This window comes from Mustela nivalis (assembly GCF_964662115.1).
Source record: "Mustela nivalis genome assembly, chromosome: X".
Taxonomy (NCBI): domain Eukaryota; kingdom Metazoa; phylum Chordata; class Mammalia; order Carnivora; family Mustelidae; genus Mustela; species Mustela nivalis.
Window position 1 is genome coordinate 632,447 of NC_139040.1, and position 23,268 is coordinate 655,714.

Sequence of the window (23,268 nt, forward strand, 5' to 3'; positions counted from 1 at the left end):
CTAAGGCTTCAAAGCTTTCAATATGTTACTGTAAATTATGATTCTTTGAAAAGGACTAACTTGACAATGTCCCCATTTTGCAGACTGCCCCTCACAGGTTGAACATTCCCCAGAGAGACTTGGAGAAAACGCTGCCTTAGAGAGGTTTGGTCCACAAACTAGGGTGACTGTGCTGTGTTCTCATGAAATCATTTAAATGAACTCTTGTGTGAATAGTGAAATGATTTAATAAATGAACTCTTGTGTGAACAGTGAAATGATTTAATAAAACATTTTACAACTATGTTTACATTACATACACATGTAAGTTACATTTAAAATTATCAATTGATAGCAGTGCTAGGATTTATACTAGGAATCACTGTATGATCAAATACATAGTTTTACTGTGCTTTATTACAAAATAATTTTTGAGTTAACTACTCAAGTTTCAGACTGTTTTAAACTTTTTTCCCTCGGGTATACTTTACTTGGGACTCTCAAAACTTGAAATAAATTGTTCCTTCCTATATTTAAGCTCAGTCCTGTCTCAGTTGAAGTCAACATCTATTGGCAGACATTAAATAGGATTCTTCTCTGCTATGATGAGACACAGCAAAGTAGAACAGCCATCAGAAAAGCTCAACATTCATCCAGTGTTTTTTCCATGTTAGGGACCACAGCTCTGAGTCGCAGTCTCTAGGGAGGACCTGGGAGGGAGAGAACTATAATCTCTCTTTTAGAGACTAAAAAGTCTGTAAGTGGGCTGGTGGTGCTAAGTTTAATCACTTGGTTAACTAGTAACTAAAAGACCTCAGTGGGGAGGGCCGTATCTCACTACTTTTCATCCGAAAACTACAGCATCCACTGATGAGAGAAGCTCCTGATCTGCAGTTATGCTGGTGTGACAACTCCCTTCCCCGCATCCACCCCCCACAACTCCTAACATTTAATCATCTGTACGCTTGTGTTTGGTATCTGGAAGGCATCTAAAGTTGCATGGCACTTAACATAAAAGGCTTTAAAGGCCTGTTAAGTGGTCACTTGTTTTTGTTTTTGTTTTAAAGATTTTATTTACTTATTTGACAGACAGAGATCACAGGTAGGCAGAGAGGCAGGTAGAGAGAGGGGGAAGCAGGCTCCCCGCTGAGCAGAGGGACTGGGATCAGGACCTGAGCCGAAGGCAGAGGCTTTAACCCACTGAGCCACCCAGGCGCCCCAAGTGGTCACTTGTTAACAGCAGAACTATAACAACTTTAGCACAGCTTCCAACTCTGCTTCAGTGGCTCTCCACCTTGGGTGGTCAGTGGAAACACCCAAAGGTGCCACAGTCCAGTGAACTCCGTCTGTAGGAGGAGAGCGTATCAGTAGTTTGTAAAACTCCACTGCTCCCAATAATCCTGATGGCATTCTTACCATTTTAAATTCAGAAAGGTAGACACTTTTGGTGAGTCAATAAGCTGACTTCACAGGTTTTTTTAAATGTGAAAAAAGTGCAACACTGTCAATTTTCTTCAGAAAAATAGTGCTCTTAAAATTCATGATTCTTTGAGAAGAACCAAACATCACAGAACATGATTTCTGGGTAATCAGGTCCAGAATAAGATACGTATCTTGTGCCCAATTCTCCGAGAGATCACACTAACATTGTATAAACAATGAAGAAAGCCCCGTACCCAGACTTCAAGACGGAAACCAAGCTGGTAATTCGCAGAAGCAGCAGAGAGGGCAGCAGTCTAGTTTCGCCTTAAGTGAGTTTCCGTCAGAGAAGAAACTGAGATGAACGCGAAACATTAATGATATTCAGCAATTTCAAATCCATCTCTACACCATTTCTTCAAGCAGAGGTTTCTCGTATTTTCCGAAACCATAGAAAAGTAGAGGTCTTAGATAAGAGCCCAACCATTAGTCATGCCCATTTGGCCGACAAGTTAACAAACAAAAGGATGGAGACAACAGTCTTACAATAGTTAACCATACAGTAACTGCATTTTGATAGCTTAAGCATCCCCTACCAGAGTATGTCAGCCAGAATTATGTAAGGTTCGTTGCTTCTCGAATACTGTTCTCCAACTTAATTCCTGTCCTGTCTTCTGCCGGCATCCATGAGGCAGTAACTGCCCAGGTCCAGTAAGGAGGACTCTTACCAAGTGGTAGGGCAGGTGGGGGGAGTCAGGACTCCTGCTGTTTGATGAACGTCCCCAGTCGGAGCAAACATGAGGGCCAGATGGGAAGCAGGAGGAAAATGACAATGACAGTGACACTAATGACAATGATGCTGCTCAGCAATGAGGACACAGAGCCTTACGATGACCGACAACAGTAGAGTCTTATTTTTTTGAGCCTGAGAAGGCAGCAGCCTAAACTGAAAGTTGGGTCCCTCTCACGTCTCGTTGGACACCAGGGCGAACTTTGGGGAGAAGGAACTCAAGCATTATAGAGAAACTGCTGTGACCTTGTCTGACGGACACATTTCCACACCCGAGGCTGAAACACCTGCAAGGCTTTTCTCCCCTTTGCCACCCTGCCCCCGTGCAACCCACTGTGCCCTTTCTGTCCCCTACTAGGCCACCACGGCCCCTCCCGGTGCCCTTGGGACCCTGAGCCACCCTTGGATGAACTGTTGCTGCCGGGATGGGACTGGGCAGGACTGAGACACGTTCACAGCAGTTTGTCCTAATCTGGGCCAAACTACAGGTAGAGAAGCCCCGAGTATGGTGTTACCACATCCCTGCCAGCAGGGGGCACCGAACTCCCAAACATGCTGGCTTCCTCTGTCATTCACAGAAAATCGAGTTTCTTCAGAGAGAAGCCCAGCACATTACTGGACTCCGGGTTCTGGAGAAAAGTATGTGTCTCACTAATAAAAAAAAAAAAATGATATCATCATGTGTGCAACTGCCTGGTCCTGGTATCTTGGTTTTGTACGATGGGTCGGCTGCTAGTTGTTCTTTTGGGAGAGATCTTACCTTCCCCGTCATCATCTCAAACAAAGTTCTGGCAACAGGGCCTCAATTTGGAAGCTCCCTAAACGCCTGCTGAAATCCAACACATACACCAGAGCACGCCGCACTGGCACGGCGGTGGCCCTACTTGGTGGACAGAACTCAGGACCATTCTCATCGCAGCAGCATGAGGCCCACCTGCAACCCTGACCTTCACTTCAGGGTCCCAGAACGCTTGGAAGAAACTTCCAAAGGAACTTACAGGTTTTATTTTGGTATTATCTATTACAAGCTGATGAAAGGTTAGAATGACCTACTGTCCTCACCAATAATCACAGGAAAATACAGATGAGTTAAAATACATGAGTTAGGTTTTACAGTCACCATTCTATTGGTCTGGGTGAATGACGTGGGTCAAGTCATCGAAGAGCTACAGCCTCGATTGCCGTCTAGGACCTAACCCAGGGACCCTGCATCAGAAGCAGAATGTAGAAAACTAAAAGGAACAAACAACTCAGTGTCTTCAGTAACTATACTGCAGGCCAAAAAAAAAAAAAGAAGAAAAAGAACATAAAGATTAAAAGAGACGTAAGAGATCATCTGAATGCAATGTGGGTAACCTTACATGGATTTTGATTCAAATAACCAAATGCAAAACTCTAAGAGACAGGAAATTTTGAAAACTGGCCAGATATTTGATGATATTAAGGAATTATTATTAATTTTTTGGTATGAGAGTAGAATATTATATTTATGATTTTAGAAACAGTTCTTACCTTTTAGAGATACACACTAAAATATAATGAAAGGATACATTTTATAATTGTTTCCAAAACAACTGATAAAGCAATTTGACGATCATTGAAGGTGGGTGATCAATATATGAGGGTCACTGTACTTTTTCTCTTAGATATGTTTGGAAGTTTCCATAATAAAAAGTGAAAACCTTTTTTTAAGTTCTCACACAAAAATATGCAATACAGAGGCTCATACCATTACGATTGGGGGACGGTTCATACATATTGTAAGCAAAATAGCTTCTGTTGCCTTAAAATGAGGAGAGAAAAATGCAGATGGATGAATTCTAAAAAGTTCCACGCATCCACTGGTAGCTACAATTTCCAAATTCAATCCATTTTTCCTAAGATAAGTTAAAAGGCAAACATATTAAAAGAAGGCCTTAAAAAACATACATTTGCAGAGATCACCTACAAGTGTAAGAATTAATTGTTTTTCTCATTCTCAGAACTCAGTCTCAAATAATTCTTGGGATCAGTCCCTTTTCTGGATACATTTATAATCATGAGGTCATTATTCAGCTACTCAATCAACCCTGGATACCTAGTAAGTGCTCGGTTCCATGGGTGTAGTGGTGAAGACACAGCCGTCCCCTCCACAAGCGGACATTCCAGCTGAGGTTGCAGACAAACTGTGCTAAGATTCTACACACATCTATGTGTGTCTATAAACTTTTACTTTAAAGAATAATTCTAAGAGTTGGGGCCACTGTGAGACAGCAGGACGTGTGATGATGGAAGTAATTTACTTCACACATGCCATTGCTACTCTTCTCCGTTCTGAACGCCTGCAATGCCACCTCTTTAAAACTCTGGCTGAAATGTGAGGTATTTCATACCAATTAGATAAAGAAACAGAATTGGCACAAAGGAGCTATGGCTACCCCTAATGTTTCAACAAGAGGTAAATAATACTTTACCTTTCAAAGCTTAAAACCTTTTCTGTGAAATAAAAATCCAAGAGCTTCTTCCCTTTCCTAACTATAGTCACTTATTTTACCATGAAAAAACCCTTTGGAAATGGCTGTGAGTGCTTTATGGTGGAAAACATCCCCGGATAATATCTTAATGCCCCTAAATGATTCACTAAATTTGACCATCAGATGATGTATCTGTTAGTTGGTTTTCCACTGAACACAATACCTTTAGCTCAGAATATATATATATTATATATATATATATATAATATATATATATCCCTTTAGCACAAGTTCATTCCATATTTGGATTTTTCAATTGTAGTGCTTATACTGCCATTTTTATCAGGATAATTATAGCAGGTATATAAATAGCTCTCTTTCTGTAATCTAAAACCAACTAGAAAGAAAGTAGACACCAGATACCAAGTCTTTCATGCTTAAAGGCATATGTATTCAGTTCCTTTCCATGCAGCACATAAGGTATCTCTATGCTTGTGATTTCTTTTCCAAATCAAGTTTGGGACAACCTTTGAGGATCCACCCAACCTCCAAGGCAAGCCATCTCATATACCATGGTCTGTTAAGTATCTTACATGGGCTAAGGGGAAGGAACATTTCTGCTGACCTACAGATTAGTCAAGTGGGGAGAAGAGCTAATGTCTATGGTCTCTTCCGCTGCCATCAAGTTCATAATAGGGCTGTATCAACTTGCACCGACAGATGCCTACAGAAGCCATTCAGATATGCCACAGCAAGGAGGAAGTCATGGAAGAAGTAGGACAAACTTGATGTCCTATGATGGAGTGAAGAGGCTGCTGGCTGGAAAAAAACAGGAGTAACAGAAGTGAAGTTGTCGTCCTTAGGATGCCATGCCAAGCAGAAAGCCTCCAAAAAATCCCCCAGTCACTAGAACGTTCTTCTTCACAAATGACACTACCTAGGAACAGAAGATAGCAAAAGTGGGTTATTTTGCTAGGGATATTCTTAGGAATCAGATCTCTATTACCTATGCGATCTTAACAATGTCAATCCCTTCACCACTGGGTCTCTAGGTCAAGATGGTAGCAGGGCAATCAGAGCGGGGGACAAACCATGAGAGACTGTGGGCTCTGAGAAACAAACTGAAGGTTTTGGGGAGGAGGGGGGTTGGGGGCCTGGGGGAGCCTGGTGGTGGGTGTTACAGAGGACACGGATTGCATGGAGCACTGGGTGTGGTGCATAAACAATGAACTCTGGAACACTGAAAAAATTAAATTACATTTTAAAAAATGGTAGCAGGGATTTTTTTTTAAAGATTTTATTTATTTATTTGACAGAGATCACAAGTAGGCAGAGTCAGACAGAGAGAGAGAGAGAGGAGGAAGCAGGCTCCCTGCTGAGCTGAGAGCCCGATGCGGGACTTGATCCAAGGATCCTGGGATCATGACCTGAGCCGAAGGCAGAGGCTTTAACACACTGAGCCACCCAGGCGCCCCGGTAGCAGGGATGTTAATGCGAAATGATACAAGGACTTTGATGGGATGACTGGCCATGTGAGGGATAAGGAGGAGAAGCCAAAGGCAACTCCTCGGAATCTGTCTTCAGTTATGTCTGTTCGAGAGCTAAGAAATCTGCCCGAGAGTTCACTGAGGAACAGGGAAGGACAGAGTTCATGGGGGAAACTATGGGGAAAGAAAAAAAGCTGTATTAAAGCTGTATTTAAATGTAGTTCATCATTTCTTGAACTCAAGTGCAGTGACTTCATGTCCCAACCATTTAAGCCACTCATACCCCGACCTGCTCCACTCAACTGCCCAGTCCCTGAGCATCCTCACTCCCACTACACCTATGACTTCCTATGTTCCTTTCACTGGCTCTCTGACTTGACTGGACTGGACCGCACATTTCCCTACCTGAGGTACTGTCTTTTGCCATCTACCATTCTTAGGGGGAACGAAAAAAATCACACAAATTCCTAAAATGATTGTTTTTCATTCATTATCTTTACTGTCTTACTTCCTACTCATTCCTCAACTTGCTACAGTTTGGCCAGAACTGTTGTCACTGAAGTCACTGATGACTTGACTGCTGAACACTGAATTTATGACCCTCATTCCCTGGCTTCCCAAGTAACAACATGGGCTCTAAGGGGGGAACCAGCCACTATCCCTGGAGCCGGTGACAGTACCAGGCCACAAATAGGAATACAAATATTTGTGGAATGAACTAATTCCAAACCTGGATAGTTTATAACAAGTTCCCTCTGTGACTCAACAGTTTATTACATTACTTCCCATGTCACTGAAGAAGTTTTCAACAATCACGTATTACTTTTGTTATTATGTGAATAGTCACGTTCTGGCAAAATGAAAAAACTGTCACTTTTATAACCCTGAGCTTGAGGCAGGGGGAGAGAAGTGGGAAGGATTATCTGCACTCCTGGGCGCCCACAGATGCCACCATCCATCTGGGCCAAGGACCAGCATTGGCCTGCCACCCACCACCACACAGCAACTGTCATTACGTACCTGGCAAGGTGGACCAGTATTTACCACTCACCTACCTGTTTTCCAACTTCTAGAAACTTGCTGACATTTCTGGTCTTCTGGTATTTTTCTCCTGTTCTCTTGGTCTTTGTGGGTTTAACCTGTTTTATTTTGTTGCCATCACTCGGCAACATTTCAAGGCCTGTTTCAATTTCCGCCTGAATCCCTCTTCTGCACTTATTCCGTCTCTTTTTTCTGTGAACCCAGAACCTTCCTGACACCTTGACCAAGTTTATTTCTCCCCACTTCAGAGCACTTATTTCTTCGGCACATTTAACATATTTCCAAAGGTAATAAAGTAGCAAAATTCTTTTAAAAAAGAAGGACTTCTCCTGTCCCTCACAAGTGCCCGCCAGTATAACCTAACCTGGTTTCATGTGTTGGAGCAGAGGCGAGTGAATAACATTGCCTCTGCACCAAATGCTGCCCATTTTTATTTATATTTATTTATTTATTTATTTTATGAATTAATTTATTTATTTTCAGAAAAACAGTATTCATTATTTTTTAAATGAAGTTTCGCTGCAACACCGGAGCTCAGGAGTTGTGTCAGAGACCACAGGGTCTACAAAGCTGGAAATATTTATCACCCAGCCCTTCACAAAGAACAGGCTGCCGACCTCTGAAGGTCGAAGCTCCTGCTGGTTACGTGAGCACGCCCAGGGCACACATTTCAGAGGAGCGCGCGCACGGAGACAAAGTGTGATGCAAAACCATCTGCGTCCCACTTGCTGCAAAACGAATTCAAGGCACGACCAAACCACATACATAAATGATCATTTCGCATTCGCACTCCCTGACAGAAGTCACTGGCACGTCAATTACCAGCTCTAAGCGCGCGCCAAGGGTTCGCCTCACCTCCTCCGCTTTGCTTCTGACCTCCGTGGACAGCTGGTTGCTCTTACGGATCTTCAGCTGCTCCTTGGCTTTCTTCATGTCCTTCTCTACTCGCTGCCAGTCAACCTTGATGTACCCAGTGTGGTTCGCGAGCTATCGTTGCGATAATGACGGCAAAGAACAAGAAACACAGGCTTGTTATTTCTGTTCATTACGATGGAGTCACTGAAGTACGTTACCAAAAACCCTTCTGACTCTACGTCTCTTGAGACATCTGCGTCTAATTCATTGCATGACAATGACATTCACTCCACATCTACTCGGTATCCACCCAACATGCAAGGGCCTATGCCTGATGCACATCAACAGACCGACCTCCAACTGCTCCTGGCAATCCTTTTACCCTTATTTATACTCTTCTCCCTCTCTACAAACTTGTAAGTTAGCCTAAAAATATAAAATGGTAAGAAGAAAATCAGAATTGAAAGTCAAGATGTAAGGTGAAGAAACCTTACAGACCTCAGCCAACATAATCGCTATCAGCTCAGAACGAAATCTAGTGTGTGGCCCCACAGAGGTCCCTCCAGAGCAACTTCATGTCAGTGGTACTGAGGGAAACACATCTAAATACTGCATAGAATCCGCCTACTTCCCTGAGTGAACACAGCAGGCACAAACACTAAAGCTCAGTGAAAACACCTTCACTGAGAATGTGTGAATAGGACAAAACTGACTGCAGTATGCTGCTACCCGACGAACTAGAGACTCATTACAGCCCGTCAGTCAATCTTCCATCCGTGTCACTTCTCTCCACCAAAGTTTTGGGAAGTCATATCTATCTGAACTTCTCAAAATATCTAAAACTGAAACTCCTCTCTAGTCTCCTCTGGCATTGTTGCTCTTCCTCTCCACGATCAAGATCCATGGGGGACGTCAGGGACATGGTGTCATTCTGGGCCACTTCAGCAGGGGCTCCAAAGGCATGTTCCATAGGGTCCTCCAAGGTCCAGTGGGGCTAAAAATGGAGGAAAAGGACCAAGACGGAGGCTGTGAACTGACAGCTCAGGGACAGAGGGATCTGGACAGAATTGCTAGACAGGTGGCAGCTGCCAACAAGAAGCATTAGAACAGGGGCGCTGGGTGGCTCAGTCACTAAGCGTCTGCCTTCAGCTCAGGTCACAATCCCGGGCTCCTGGGACTGAACCCCACATCGTGCTCCTGCTTAATGGGGAGCCTGCTTCTCCCTCTGCTTGTGCTCGCTCTCTCACTGCCAAATAAATAAGTAAAATGTTAAAAAAAAAACCATTAGAACAAATGCTGGGTTAAAAAACTGTCTCATTCATAAAAAGGCTATGTGAATAGCAAATAAGCCTATGAGTCCAGCTGACTGGGGCTGAGCATGTGGCCAAGGAAGGCCATGTGTAACTGAAGGTGTGAGGTATCTAGGGATAAAAATCAAGGCACAAAAAAAAAAAAAAAAAAAAAAAAAAAAAAAAAAAATCAAGGCACAGTGTAGAAGATGTATATGAAAAAACATTTTAAAGCCTATGCGAAGACATTAAAGACCTAAGTAAATGGAGAGAAAGCACATATTCACAGATGACTCATTATCATAAAAGAGATTAATTCTTCCCACGTTTACTTTATGGCCACCACATCCCTCTGGTGACCAACAGCTGAGTGCACAGCATGGACTCCCCAGGTGCCACCCGCCTCCCCTAGCCAGGAGGAAGCCCTGTACTCCTTGACTACCTGACTCATGCAATACCAGAATCCCATTTGGAGAATCTTTCCTGGTGATCCTTTCAGTAGCCATTGCTTCTGTCAGTCAGGGCCCCCAAAATTCAGAGATTAAGAGATCTTGTAATGTATATAAATAATGAATCACTATGTTGTACCCTGAAACTACTATTGTACGTCAAATATACTTCAAGTAAAAAAAGTTTAAGATGAAAGTTAAAAAGCGATTTCAAAGCAACACTAAGATAATTACAAAGTCAAGCCTAGAGCAGGGTGTAGGGGAAACCACAGGGTTTAACCAAGGGTTAACCCTGAAGGGCGAAGAAGAAGGACAGGGAAAGGTGCGAGGAGGGCTCTGCTTATCCAGCTCCAGCCACCTCCTACCTGTAGCCACGAGACCCGCGGCCACAGGCACCCACCTTACCCTCTCCAAATTACTGACCCACAGAAACTGTGAGAGATAATAAAATGGTGGTTATGTCGAGCTTCGTATTTGAGGGAATCTGCTGTGTGGCAACACTATGCCCTAACCCGGCCACCAGCCAGGCCCGCCAGTCACCAGCCTTCTCCTCCCACACACTGAACTTTCGCCTGACCCAAGTGGGAAACTCACTCCTCCTGCGGTTCAAAGGTAGCACTTACCCTGCTAAAATGAGGGCCGTCGACTGCAGGACACGAAGGGCTATGAATTCAGAGACTGGGGCACAATTCAACAAGTTATGGCTCCTACAGAGCAGTGGTTCTGACTCTGCTCCACATGAGAATCACCTCAGGACTCTTAAAAATACTTAGATGTGAGGGCGCCTGGGGGGGCTCAGTCAGCGAAGCATCTGCCTTCAGCTCAGGTCACGATCCCTGTGTCCTGGGATCGAGTCCCGCATCGGGCTGTCTGCTCGGCGGGAGCCTGCTTCTCCCTCTGCCTGCCATTCCCTCTGCTTGTGCTCTCTGTCTGTCAAATAAATAAATAAAACCTTTAAAAAAAACACTTAGATGTGTGAGCAGACCTTCCACCTATAAAATCAGGTGGGGAGAGGGCAGGAGGCAGGCCTCAAGCATAAGCGTTTTTTAAAACTCCTTAGGTAATTCCAACATGGAGTCAAGTTTGCAAACCAATACCTCATAGTTCTGAAATTAACTCTGGCTCATCTGACTGCTCTGGAATCAGTGTTCCCTGTGTAAAATAAACCCTACCACAGGGCCCTGCATAACACTTCCTATTCCTGAAATCACATTTCTTTAATATTTCAAATGGTCTTAAAAACCCTACAAGGGAGCTATGATATGGAATATATCCTATGTCCCCATGTCACAGATTCCAAAGCAAAATGTGACTACTAACTGGTGAAATTTGATTCAAATGGTCACTAGCATTTCAAATAGTATGCTGAAAATAAGTGCAAGGGCTATTCTAGAATAATATACCCAAGACTATGCGACAGCTCCTCATACCGCATTCCTCATGGGCAAGGGGGATTTCCAAACATCTGGGGACATTTCACATACAGACCTGAAGGAGAAAAAATCCACCTCCCACAGCTGTTGCAGCCAACTTTCCAACCTTCTGGAATATGAAACCCGTGCACCTACAAAAACCAAAGCAACGTCAGACAAGTGGACAGGCTGTGGAGTGCACACGTACATGCACGTCTAACAATGTTCATATCTACTTACCTTGGGATGACCCAGCTCCTTCCCCCTCTTACGCTGTATCAGCAGAGAGCAGAGGCTCTGAGCTCACCAAGACCCTGATTCAAATCTTACCTACCTACCACTTACTAATTTTGTGGTCTTGAGCAAATCTAAACATTTATGTATTTATTTATCTGAGAGAGCGCACTGGCAGGTGGAGGGGAAGATGAAGAAGCAGACTCCCTGCCCAGCAGGGATCCTGGGACTCCGGGATCATGACCTGAGCTGAAGGCAGACAGTGAATCAACTCGGCCACCCAGGCGCCCCTGGGTTGCACTTTAAAAGATGACTCTGGCTACACTGTGGAGAAGGAATTCTAGGGGGAAACCATGAAGGCAAATATCCTCCCAGGAAATTAACAAACCTGAGGGGACCCCCAAGCTCTGCATATGAGTAAGTGACTTTGGCGAGAGCCATTTACAAAACAGCCAACTGCGTTTCTATATACAAGCAATGAACAGTCAGAAGTTGAAATTTAAAAATACCATTTATAATAATATCAAAAAATAAGATGTGCAAGACCTACAAAGCATTGCTGAGAGAAACTGAAAGAAACCTAAACACAGTTTATGGATCAATGCAATCCCAGTCAAAATCTCATCAGATTTTTCGCAGAAACTGGAAGCAAGCTTATTCTAAAATTCATATGAAAATGCTGTGTACCCAGAAGTGTCCTATCAACTTAAAAAAGGTACAAAGTTGTAAGATTTACCTGATTTCATGACTTATAAAGTTACAGTGATAAATACAGTGTGATACTAGCACAAAGATTGACAAAACCACTTAAAGAGTCCAGGGGGCACCAGGGTGTCTCAGTCCGTTAAGCATCTAACTCTTGATCTCAGCTCAGGTCTCGATCTCATGGTTGTGGGTTTAAGCCCCACAACTGGGCTCCACACTGGGTATGGAGCCTACTTAAAAACTAAAACCAAAACTAAAAATACTTTAAAAACAACAACAACAAAGAGTTCAGAAACAGAGGCACCTGGCTGGCTCAGTCAGAACTCATGGGTTTGAGCCCCACGTTGGGGATAGAGATTACCTAAAAACAAAATCTTAAAAAAAAAAGAGTTCAGAAACAGACATCTAGTCAATTGATTTTTGACAAAAGTACAAAAGCAATATATAGAGAAGTATAGTCTTTTCATCAAAACAATTAGGTACCATATGCAAATAAAGAACTTAGATTCCTACCTTGAAACATATTCAAAAAGTAAAACAAAATCAATCATGGACCTAATGAAAAATCTAAACCTATTTATTATCTAGAAGAACATACAGAAGAAAGTCTTAGTGATCCTAGATTAGGAAAATATTCTCAGACATGACATCAAAAGCTAGAGCTACAGGGGCGCCTGGGTGGCTCAGTGGGTTAAGCCGCTGCCTTCGGCTCAGGTCCTGATCTCAGGGTCCTGGGATCGAGCCCCACATGGGGATCTCCACTCTGTGGGGAGCCTGCTTCCCCCTCCCTCTCTGCCTGCCTCTCTGCCTACCTGTGATGTCTCTTTCTCTGTCAAATAAATTAAAAAAAAAAAAAAAGCTAGAGCTACAAAAAAAAAAAGTTGATAAATTACATTTCAAAGTTCAGAACTTCCGTTCTTTACTGTTAGGAGAATAAAAAGCTAAAAAGTAGAAGAATATATTTGCAAATCACATATCTGATATAAAATCTGTATCTGGAATATGTAAAGAACACTTAGAACTCTGTAATGAGAAAACCAACATCCCAATAAAAATATGGAGAAAAGATCTGAACAGATACCTCATTGAAGATAGATGGATGGCAAAAACAAGGCCATGAAAAGATGCTAATATCATTAATCATTAGGGAAATACAACTTAAAACTACAGTGAGATACCACTTGATGGTTGTAATCAAAAAGGCATAATGCCCAAGAGCTAGTGAAGAGATGGAAAGACCGGAACTGTCCTACGTTGCTGGCAGAGGTATAAGACAGTACGGGCATTTCACAAAAGTGTATGCCAGGTTCTTAAGAAGTTAAGGCATTCCACTTACAGCCCCCAGCCATGCTATTCCTAGGTACTGACCCAAAAGAAAGAAAAGCGTATGTTCATGCAGACTCGCACACAAATGTTCATAGCAGTTTTGGCCCCGAAGTGGAAACAAACCAATATCCACCAAAGGTAAAGGATAAACAAAATGGTTCTTCCTCACAACAGACTACTACTTACCAAGGAAAAGGACTGAACTACTGATTTAAAAGAAACCGCATAGATGAACCTCAAAATTAGTACGCTAACCAGAAGAAAGCAGCCAGACAAAAAAAGAACACATACTGTATAATTCCATTTATATATAATTCTTAGAAGATGCAAAGTAGTCTACAGTGATAGAATGCAGATCAGAGGTTAGTGGGGCATGAAAGGGATTAGGCAGAGGTACAAAGAAACTTCTAGAGTGATGGATGTGTTCATTACCTTGACTGTGGCTATGATTTATACATAAATCCATCAAACTGTATACTTTATAAGATGTTATTTATTTATTTGACAGAGAGAGAGAGTACAAGCAGGGGGAGGGGGAGGGGGGAGGGAGAAGGGAGCCAGATTGGGGGCTCTATCCCAGAACCCTGGGATCATGACCTGAGCCAAAGGCAGACACTTCCCCAGCTGAACCACGCAGGCGCCCCTCAAACTGTAAACTTGTTTAAATTGTACTTTTAAACAGTTAAAGAAAGTAAGTTAAAAAGTAAGTTAAATTGTACTTTTAAACAATTGTATACTTGTTTATACTTCTGATTTGGCAATTTATTTACTAAACTGTTTAAAAAAATAAAGAATAGCCAAAAAGTTCCTGGGAATCAAAATGGCAGTTACACACAGAGAGAGTGTGGCAGAGTAATGGGGGAAGGATAACTGACTTGGGACAACTGGGTATTCCACATGAAAAAAAAGAAAGAGGAATCTACCACAAACCAAACACAAAAAACAATTCCAGGTGGATTTATAAATGTAAATGTGAAAGGTAAAGAAATAAAGTTGGAGCATATGGGGTAGGCAAAGATTACTTCAACAGGACACAAAAATTACTAACCATTAAGGTAAAGATCAGTAAAACTGACCATATTAAAAATAAGATCAGTGCATCAAAAGATACCAAAAGGCAAATGAAAAGACAATCACAGAATGCAGAATGAGTAAAAATACCTATAAAACATACAACCAACAAAGGACACCTATTCAGAATATATAAAGAACTGTTGTAACTCTGTAAGAAAAAGAATGACAACTTAACAGAAAAATTACAAAAGATTAAAAATGAGACTTTATCAAAGAAAGAAGAGATCCAAAATGGTCAAGAACAATACATAGAAGTTAGTCAATGTCACCACTACTTAGCAAAGTATAAATGAAAAACATGTGAGATACAACTATCAGACCAGTAAAAATTTAAGTCTGGCAAAATCAAGTGCTCACACGAATGGATAGCATCAGTAACACTCAATCCTTGTTCCTGGGAGGGTAAACTGTTAATACTACTTTTGGAAAGCAGTTTGACTTACCCAGCAAAGCCAGATACTTATGTCCCATAACCTAGCAATTCAACTCCTAGGTACAGACCATACAAAAATGTGCATATATACACACCAGGAAATTAACTGTACAGAGTTCCTATCAGCATTGTTTAAATTAGCCCAAAACTGGGGACACCTGGGTGGCTCAGTCATTAAGCATCTACCCTCAGCTCAGGTCATGATCTCAGGGTCCTGGGATGGAGCCCCACATCGGGCTCCCTGCTCGGGGCAAGACCGCTTCTTCTCTCCCTCTGCTGCTCCCCCTGCTGTGCTCTCTAACTCACTGTCAGATAAATAAATAAAATCTATTAAAAAATTAGCCAAAAATGGAATCAACTCAAATGTCAGTCATCACCTGGATAAAAATAGTATGGTATAACATGCAATGAAATTCTATATACAAATGAAAACAAAGAAACTATAACTACACACAAAACAAATTGAGCAAAATTGCATTTACTTAAAGTTCAAAAGCAGGTTAACTACAGTATATTAGTTACAGATAGAATTGGTGTTAAACTACAAAGAAAAAACTACATAATTATCAGTACAGCATTTATCTCTAGAGTTTTTGGAGTGCTAGTTACATTTTTTTACCTGTGTGGTGGTTACATAGGTGTCTGCTCTATATGTATTCATTAAAGTGTACACATATTATAGGTACTATTCTGTACTTACATTACCTTGTACAATAACGTTTTCTTTTTTTAAAATATTTTATTTATTTATTTGATAGAGAGAGATCACAAGTAGACAGAGAGGCAGGCAGAGAGAGAGAGAGAGAGGGAAGAAGCAGGCTCCCCGCCGAGCAGAGAGCCCGATGCGGGGCTCGATCCCAGGACCCTGAGATCATGACCTGAGCCGAAGGCAGAGGCTTTACCCCACTGAGCCACCCAGGCGCCCCTACAATAACGTTTTCAAATGTAAAAAGTAGAGATGAGATTGATGCCTTATATATGCCTTGAATTTGTTACAAATGAAGCCATAAGCTGTGTCACAACTGAGGAAGTTATTGGCTGGCTCCTAATTATACCGCTTTCTATCCATATGGCCCTGGGCCTTTTAAGCCTTAGTTCCTATAAAATGAGCAGAATTACAATACCAATGTCAGAGTTGGTGTGAGAAGGAAATGAAGTATCTATCTATATAAATACTAAAATATTTGTGTATGTTTGTGTTCTCTACTTCTTGGTGTAGAGAAAAGTGAATTTTTGTATACTGTTAGTGGAACTGTAAATTGGTACAGCCATTGTGAAAAACAATATGGACGATACTCAAAAAATCAAAAATAGGGTGCCCGTGTGGCTCAGTCAGTGAAGCATCTGCCATTGGCTCAGGTCGCGATCCCGGGGTCCTGGGATCCAACTGTACATCGGGCTCCCTGCTCAGCTTCCTCTCCCTCTGCCATTCCCCTCTCTCTCTCTCTGACAAATTAATAAAATCTTTTAAAAAACTAAAAATAGAACTATCACAGGATCCAGCAATTCCACTTCGGGAAATTTATCTAAAGGAAAGAACTCTAACCTGACTCAAAAAGATATCTGCCACCCCCCATTCACGGCAGCACTGTTTACAATAGCCAAGTCATGGAAACAACCTGAGATACATCAGTGGATGAACGGATAAACGTGTCATACACACATGCCCCACATACACCACGGCGTATTATGCCGCCATCGAAAAACGAAATCCTACCATTTGTGATAACACGGACTGACCCTGAGGACATTATACTGAGTGAAAAGTCAGACAATGGCAGACAAATACTGTATGATCCCCGTTATATATGCAATCTCAAACAAAAACACACAAAACTCATAGGAAAAGTGATCAAATCTGTGGTTACCAGAGTCGGGGGGCTGGGGGAGAGGGAATTAGATGAAGGTGGTCAAAAGTTACAAACTCCCACTTAGAAGGAAGTATTAGGGAGGTAATGTACAACATGAGGACTATAGCTACCGCTGCTGTATGGTGTACAAGAAACAGTTAAGAGAGTAGATTCTGAGAGTTTTCATCTCAGGAAGAAAATTTTTTCTTCTCTTTTTATTATATGTGTATGAGATGATGAATGTTCACTAACCCTGTTGTGGTAATCATTTCACAGCAGATGTAAATCAAACCTTAAACTTAAATAAAGTGATGTTTGATGTTATTTCTCAATAAAACTGGAAGAAAAATGAGGACAGACGATGCAACAACTCTGAAATTTCAAAAACTCTGAAATTGGTACTGCATTGTCTGTCCTCATTTTCACTTAAATGAAATATTTAAGTACTCAAAACAGTGCCTGGCGTGTATTAACTACTATGTTTACATGAATGCTACACACTAAGTGATCAATGTCACAAAAGTCAATGTGCTTTCATTAGTTAAGGAGAAGGTTCGTGTAACTGCAAAGCTAAATCATGCAAAAAAGACAATGGACATCGTTCTCATCACTTACCATCCAGTAACGCCTCCAATTAGCAGCTGGGTTGCCACGCTGTATTTTTCAGCCGAGGGCCCAGACTCCTGCCCAAACAGCTTGCGCCACCATGGCTGCTTTTTAGCAAATTCTGCAAGGTCCAGTGACTCAAAATTTCCCTCAAAGTTTCCTACAAGAATTAAGATACTGAATAAGAAAATATTTACTTTTACAATAAATCACAATTCGCAACTAGATTTAAGAGATTTTTAAGGAAGTGGGTATTGTAGTAAAAACCTGCAAATATTCTATTTTACATGGCAAATTAACTCTGAAATTGTAGCTAGTGACTTGAAAATCAGACTAAAATCAACAAATAATGATCTGTCTTAGAGGAAAAAATGACTAAACAATTTAGAATTAGTAGCCTAGTTTTTCCTCTCAAATTTAAAAACAATCAATGGCTGTACAAAACCTGATAGTAATAATAATTATCCTAAATAAAACGGATTTTCTTCACTTGCCTCTCCTTTTCAAGAATACAACACTATTTAGCCCACAAATTCACAAATTTTTACCACTATATGGATCTCCATTGATAATAAAAATAAAAGGTAATGTTCAATTGAGCTGTTACTATTCACTAAGCAATGTGCTAAACAATAAACATATATACCTAATTAAATCCACAGAACACAGTAGGTACAAACCAAGTTCGTATTTATTACCCTGCTTTATAATTAAGAAACAGAAGCTCAGAGGTTAAGTGATTTGTCCAAGAAAGGAAAAAGTGAACAAAATGTCTAATTCCGTTTTCTGTGGTTATATAATGCAGGGATAAATTTAAAGAACGAGACACAAGACCTCTACATTGTAAAGAACAATACACTGCAGAGAGCAAGTGAAGATGACAGAAACTGAAACTGACGCAATCCTTTGTTTTGCGAAAGGCCATACTGTTACGATGCTCCCTCTCTCCCTCTCCATCTACAAACTCCATGCCATCCCAGTCAAAGAGTACATTTTTACCTAGAAGAGGACAAGCTGGTTCTAAAATCTACATGGAGATGGAAGCACTCACCAGGAGTAGTGTTTCAGGTCCTGTGCCAAATTACCCCAAAACTTCATGGAGCTAAACAATAATGTATTATGCTCTTAGATTCTGCAGGTCAGGATTCAGACAGGATAGGGCATTACAGTCCATTCCTATTCTGTGATGTCTGAGGAGTCAGCTGGAAGACTTACAGTCCGAAGGTCTGGAATCATCTATCACACTCACACACACAGGCTGCCTCTCTATGTGGGTTCATCTGGACTTCCGTACAGCATGGTGCCTGGGCTCAAGGGTACACTCCAAGGGAGGCAGTGAGAGAGCAGGGAGGCAGCTTGAAGGCTAAGCAGAAGCTGTTAACTATTTAAGACCTGGCTTTGGAAGCCAAGCAGTATTACTTCCACCACTTTCTGTAGAAGCAGTCACAAACTCCCACACAGATTCAAGAGGGAATATGTAGATCCCATCACTGAGTGGGAGGAGTGTCAAAGTCACACTAAGATCAGGTGGAATGAAAGATACTGTTGGAATCATTTAGGAAAATACAACGTGCCACAAGTGGTCAAAACTGTTTTGGCGGGAAAAGAACAGTTTGGGGCACCTGGGTGGCCCATTCAGTTAAGCCTCTCTTCTTGGTTTCAGCTCAAGTCAAGAGAGGAGCCAGCTTGGGATTCTTTCCCCATCTACCCCTGTCCCCTGCTCTTTCCCTCCTCCCCACCTGCTCACATGCTCTCTCTCTCTCTCAAATAAGGGAATCTTTGACAACAAAAAAAGAACAACCTTCAAGGAATTTCAAGACTTCTTACAAAGCTACAGTGGAATACATCTACCTAAGGTCAAGACTTATAAAGCTATCATATTTGACAGTGTGGAACCAACACACAAATATGAATGGAAGAGAACACAGAGTCCATAAGCAGATGTACACATACCCATTCGATTTTCAAGAACATGTCACCAAGGCAATTTAACAGGGAAAGAGTGTTTTAACAAATTGTGTTAGAAGTACTAGGTATCTGTACTAAAAAAAAAAAAAATGTAATCAGTATCTTACATCATATACAAAATATAATTCAACACGGATCATAGATCCCAATTTAACAGAACCAAAATATGGATGTTTGAAGAGCTAGGTATTACATGGGTTTACAAACAGTTACACAAAAATTATTTTTCTAATGTAACATTAGACACCAGTACAAAAGAACAGTAAAACATTACTGCTATGTTGAAGAAATTCTCTCCCTGTGTTAAACAATATCACTGAAAACAAGAATGAAAAAAAGGGGGGGGCACCTGGGTGGTTCAGTGGGTTAAGTAAGCCTTTGCCTTTGGCTCGGCTCATGATTTCATTGTCCTGGGATTGAGCTGAAACAAGAGTTTGACTCAACCTACAGTGTCATCCGGGTGCCCCTGAGTTTTCTTTTAACATAATTTTGGAGGCTCCAGTGAAAAGGGGGATCAAATCAGAGACGTTTAGTTCCTGTAGCTTCACTCAGTTATTCAACGAACACTCTTAACCAGTATGTAGACAAAAGTCATTTAGCCTTGTTTATGGGTCAAGGAAAAGAATTACATTGTGTATTTCCACCCCTTGGTCATATAAATTCGGTAGGGTTCTGGTCAATGTTTAACAACTGCCTGGGTGTGATCTCTAGGGTGTATCAATTTCCACGAGATACTCACTCTCCTTGAGTGTGACATCATGGAACTGTGACATAACTGAACGCAGGGTTAGAAAGAGTTGTGCACAGGAGCATCTTATACTGTTATTTCCATCAAACAGCATAGATGTGAATAACGTCAAGAGTATAGTTAAGAGCGTAGCATAGCAGATAATTAAAAAGTTATGAATTCTGAGTATCTTCACTGCCTTTGTTTTCAATATAATCTATGTAATTTTAGGTTTATATAATTGGGTTTTCGAAGATGGCCGTGTTTCGCAATGGGATCTTGTGATCCAGTACCGAAGTGACTATGACGTGAAGCAAGGTAATTAATTAGTAGGGAAAGAAGCGTGACTTAAAGCCATGCTCCTCCGTGTATTTTATTATAGAGAGTGTTCTTTGAGTACACGGACTGAATTTAAAAAAAAAAATATTTCCAAGCACACCCCACGTGCACTACTCTTTCAAAACCATCAACAGCGCAACAGGAGGTTCCTTTGCACACAGAAAGAGGTTTGCCAAGTGTCTGAACCGACCGGCAAAGGGACAAAGCCGTCGCCGCAGGCTGAAAGTGGCGCGGCGCTTCCGAGAAAGAGGACAGGACGTCTCCCGGGCGGCGCCGGAAGGTTCACTGAGCCCCACTCGACCACACCCCGGGACAGTTCGGTCCCAGCCCGGCGCCTGACCTTGGCCGGACCCTTGGAGCAGCAGGGTCAGGGGCGAGCCCGGGACGCCCTCCCGGTCCGCGCGCCGCTAGAACTCCCGGGGGAGCTCCGCCGGGACCCGCGAGCACGCAGCCCTTCCCCTTCCGGAGCCGAGAAAGGCGGCTCCCCGTGGCGCCGGCGCGACGCGCGCCCGCCCCTACCTTGACTGGACGCGGCCATTTCGGCGAGCTCGTCTCGCGATGACACCCGCAGGGTTTCGGCGCGGTAGGGCGCGGAGTGGCGCGCCGTCATCGCCGCAAGCTGGCTTCCGGCACGTGGGGCAGATGTTTCCATTCCCACGGCGGCGGCGGAAGAGGGCGGGCCGGCCGTCTGACGGGCACTTCCCACCCCCGCGCAGGGCTGCGTCACAAGGCTCCGCGGCCCCGCCCAGCGGCTGCGCCGAGACGCGCGTGCGCGAGAGCCGGCTCCGAGGGAGGCGCTTGCAGGGCTGTTTCTTGAGACCGGGCCGTCGCCTCGCCGTCCCTACTAAAGCCTATTTTACCCGTTACTTTATTAAAAGTAAAGCTGACTAGTGTCGACGTTGAGGACGTATTTATCAGTGCTCGTATGTGCCTGGCTTTGACCCAGTAGACAAAGACGCTTACAAAACCATTGCAGTGAGAAGCCTGGGAAGCCGTTAATAGCAAGTTCACAATTCCAAAAACTTGGGTCTTAATGTTGAACGCCTCTCTCAATGCCTCATACATACCGTTTCACAGGTAATCCAGCAGTTTCTCACCCTCCAGTGCCCAACTTACAATCAGTCATTTCTTGCCCGAAGTGAGTAGGTCGACCTGCTCCTTACCTTATCTGCCTAAAGTCTGTTCTCTCCCCGCCAGAAAGACCAGTCTAAAAGCTAATTCTGATCACAGCCCTCCTCTACTCAGAAGCCTACCATGTCTCCCTGTTGCCCTTAGTAGAGAAGCCAAACTCCTTTCGATGAACTGTAACCTACTCAGTGAGATTTCCCATGACCATCCTCGTTAAAATTGTAACCTTGTACATCCCTCCTTACCCTGCTAGCTTTCCTTTTGTTCACAGCACTTATTTAACCTCACAACATACTGTATGACAGACTTACGTTCGGTAAGTATTAATTATATCAGCTGCTTATATATTTCAATGCTGTGTACCTCGCACTTAAAAGCATAGCGTAGGAGTTTGGACCATTAAGTATGGAGTTGGATTACAGGGGTTGGAACGCTACTGATTGCAAACCTTGTAATCTTGACCAAGTTGCTGAACCTCTCTATGCTTCACTTTACAAATAAAGACAAGAATAGCAGCTAAATTAAAGTAACTTACACCAGTTCCTAATCAGTACATGCCAGCTATCACCTCTGTATCCAGGTACCTGCCGGAGAGAAGGCTTCAGCAAATGTTTGCCAAAGGGATTTCTTCCTGCTTGTTTCCAAGCTGTACAACCCCTCACCAGCTGCTCTCACTCACATCCATACTGTGCAAAACTACTCTCAGTGATAACATTTCTTATAGCAACGCTGATCAAGTTTCGTCTTGTTTTCTCCTATACTTTGAGGTCCTCACTCCCCCTGATAAACATTAATCTGGGTAGGGGCTCTGCTTGAGCTCAGCAGGGTTACCTATTGATGTAAGGAGATATAGCCTGTACCTGGGACAAATGCAAACAACCTTAAGCATCACACAACAGCAATGCCATATAAATAAATACATGAATACTGCATAGTTATGAGTGCTACATAGACAAATGAAGCCAGGAGGGACATCAGTAGTGTCAGTGGGAGTAGAGAACCTGCAGTGTAAATGCAGTAGTCCACATTTAAGCTCATTGAGAAGGCAAGACCTGAGCCATGACTTGAAGGAGATGTGGAAGTGGAAATGTGTGGCGATCTAGGGGAAAGATATTTCGAGTAAAAGGGATAGCAAGTGCTAAGGTCCAGGTGCAAGAGTGTGCTTGGTATTTTAAGGAAGAGCAAGAAGGCCAGTAGCCATAGTGACATGAGACCACAGAGGCCTGGAGGAAAGGGACATGCAGATCATGGGAAATGCTCCAGACCATGGGAAATCCAGCAGGGTAAAGACTTAGGATTTTACTCTGAGCGAAGTCAAACCAGTGGAGGATTCTGAGTGAATGAGTGGCACGATCTGCTTTATGGTTTTAAAGTCACTCAGTGGTAGCTGTGTGAAGGGCAAAGGTAGACGCAGGGAGACTATTAAAATACTGCTTACTCTTCTTTGTGCAAGCGGATGCCAGAATTTCCAACGACATCCAGAGCTGCCTTTCCTGTTGCTTCTACTAAGGAAGAGGTTGGAATAGACTAGGAATATGATACACATTAAAGCTCCTCTTCACCTTGACCTCTCCGTCTCACTCTTCCTTTCCTTAAAGGTTCTGATTAAAGCAGCATTCTCAGGACCGAGTACTCTCAAAAGTGAATGGGTTAAGATTCAGCTCCGCCCCTCTTTTCCTATTCAGTTCTTCCTGTGCCTGCTTC

At 42.6% G+C, this 23,268-nt stretch overlaps 1 protein-coding gene across 1 annotated transcript; it reads right to left on the reverse strand.

The window, feature by feature from the left end:
• Positions 1 to 5,070: 5,070 nt before the first annotated feature.
• On the reverse strand, positions 5,071 to 21,433 carry FUNDC2 (FUN14 domain containing 2). Its single transcript, XM_082716682.1, has 5 exons — positions 20,956 to 21,433; positions 17,412 to 17,562; positions 11,251 to 11,326; positions 8,025 to 8,156; positions 5,071 to 5,578 (listed from the first exon to the last, which is right to left on the reverse strand). Exons 1-5 carry the CDS (start codon positions 21,086 to 21,088, stop codon positions 5,501 to 5,503), a joined length of 570 nt encoding a protein of 189 aa, XP_082572808.1. The 5' UTR covers positions 21,089 to 21,433; the 3' UTR covers positions 5,071 to 5,500.
• Between the last annotated feature and the right edge of the window lie 1,835 nt (positions 21,434 to 23,268).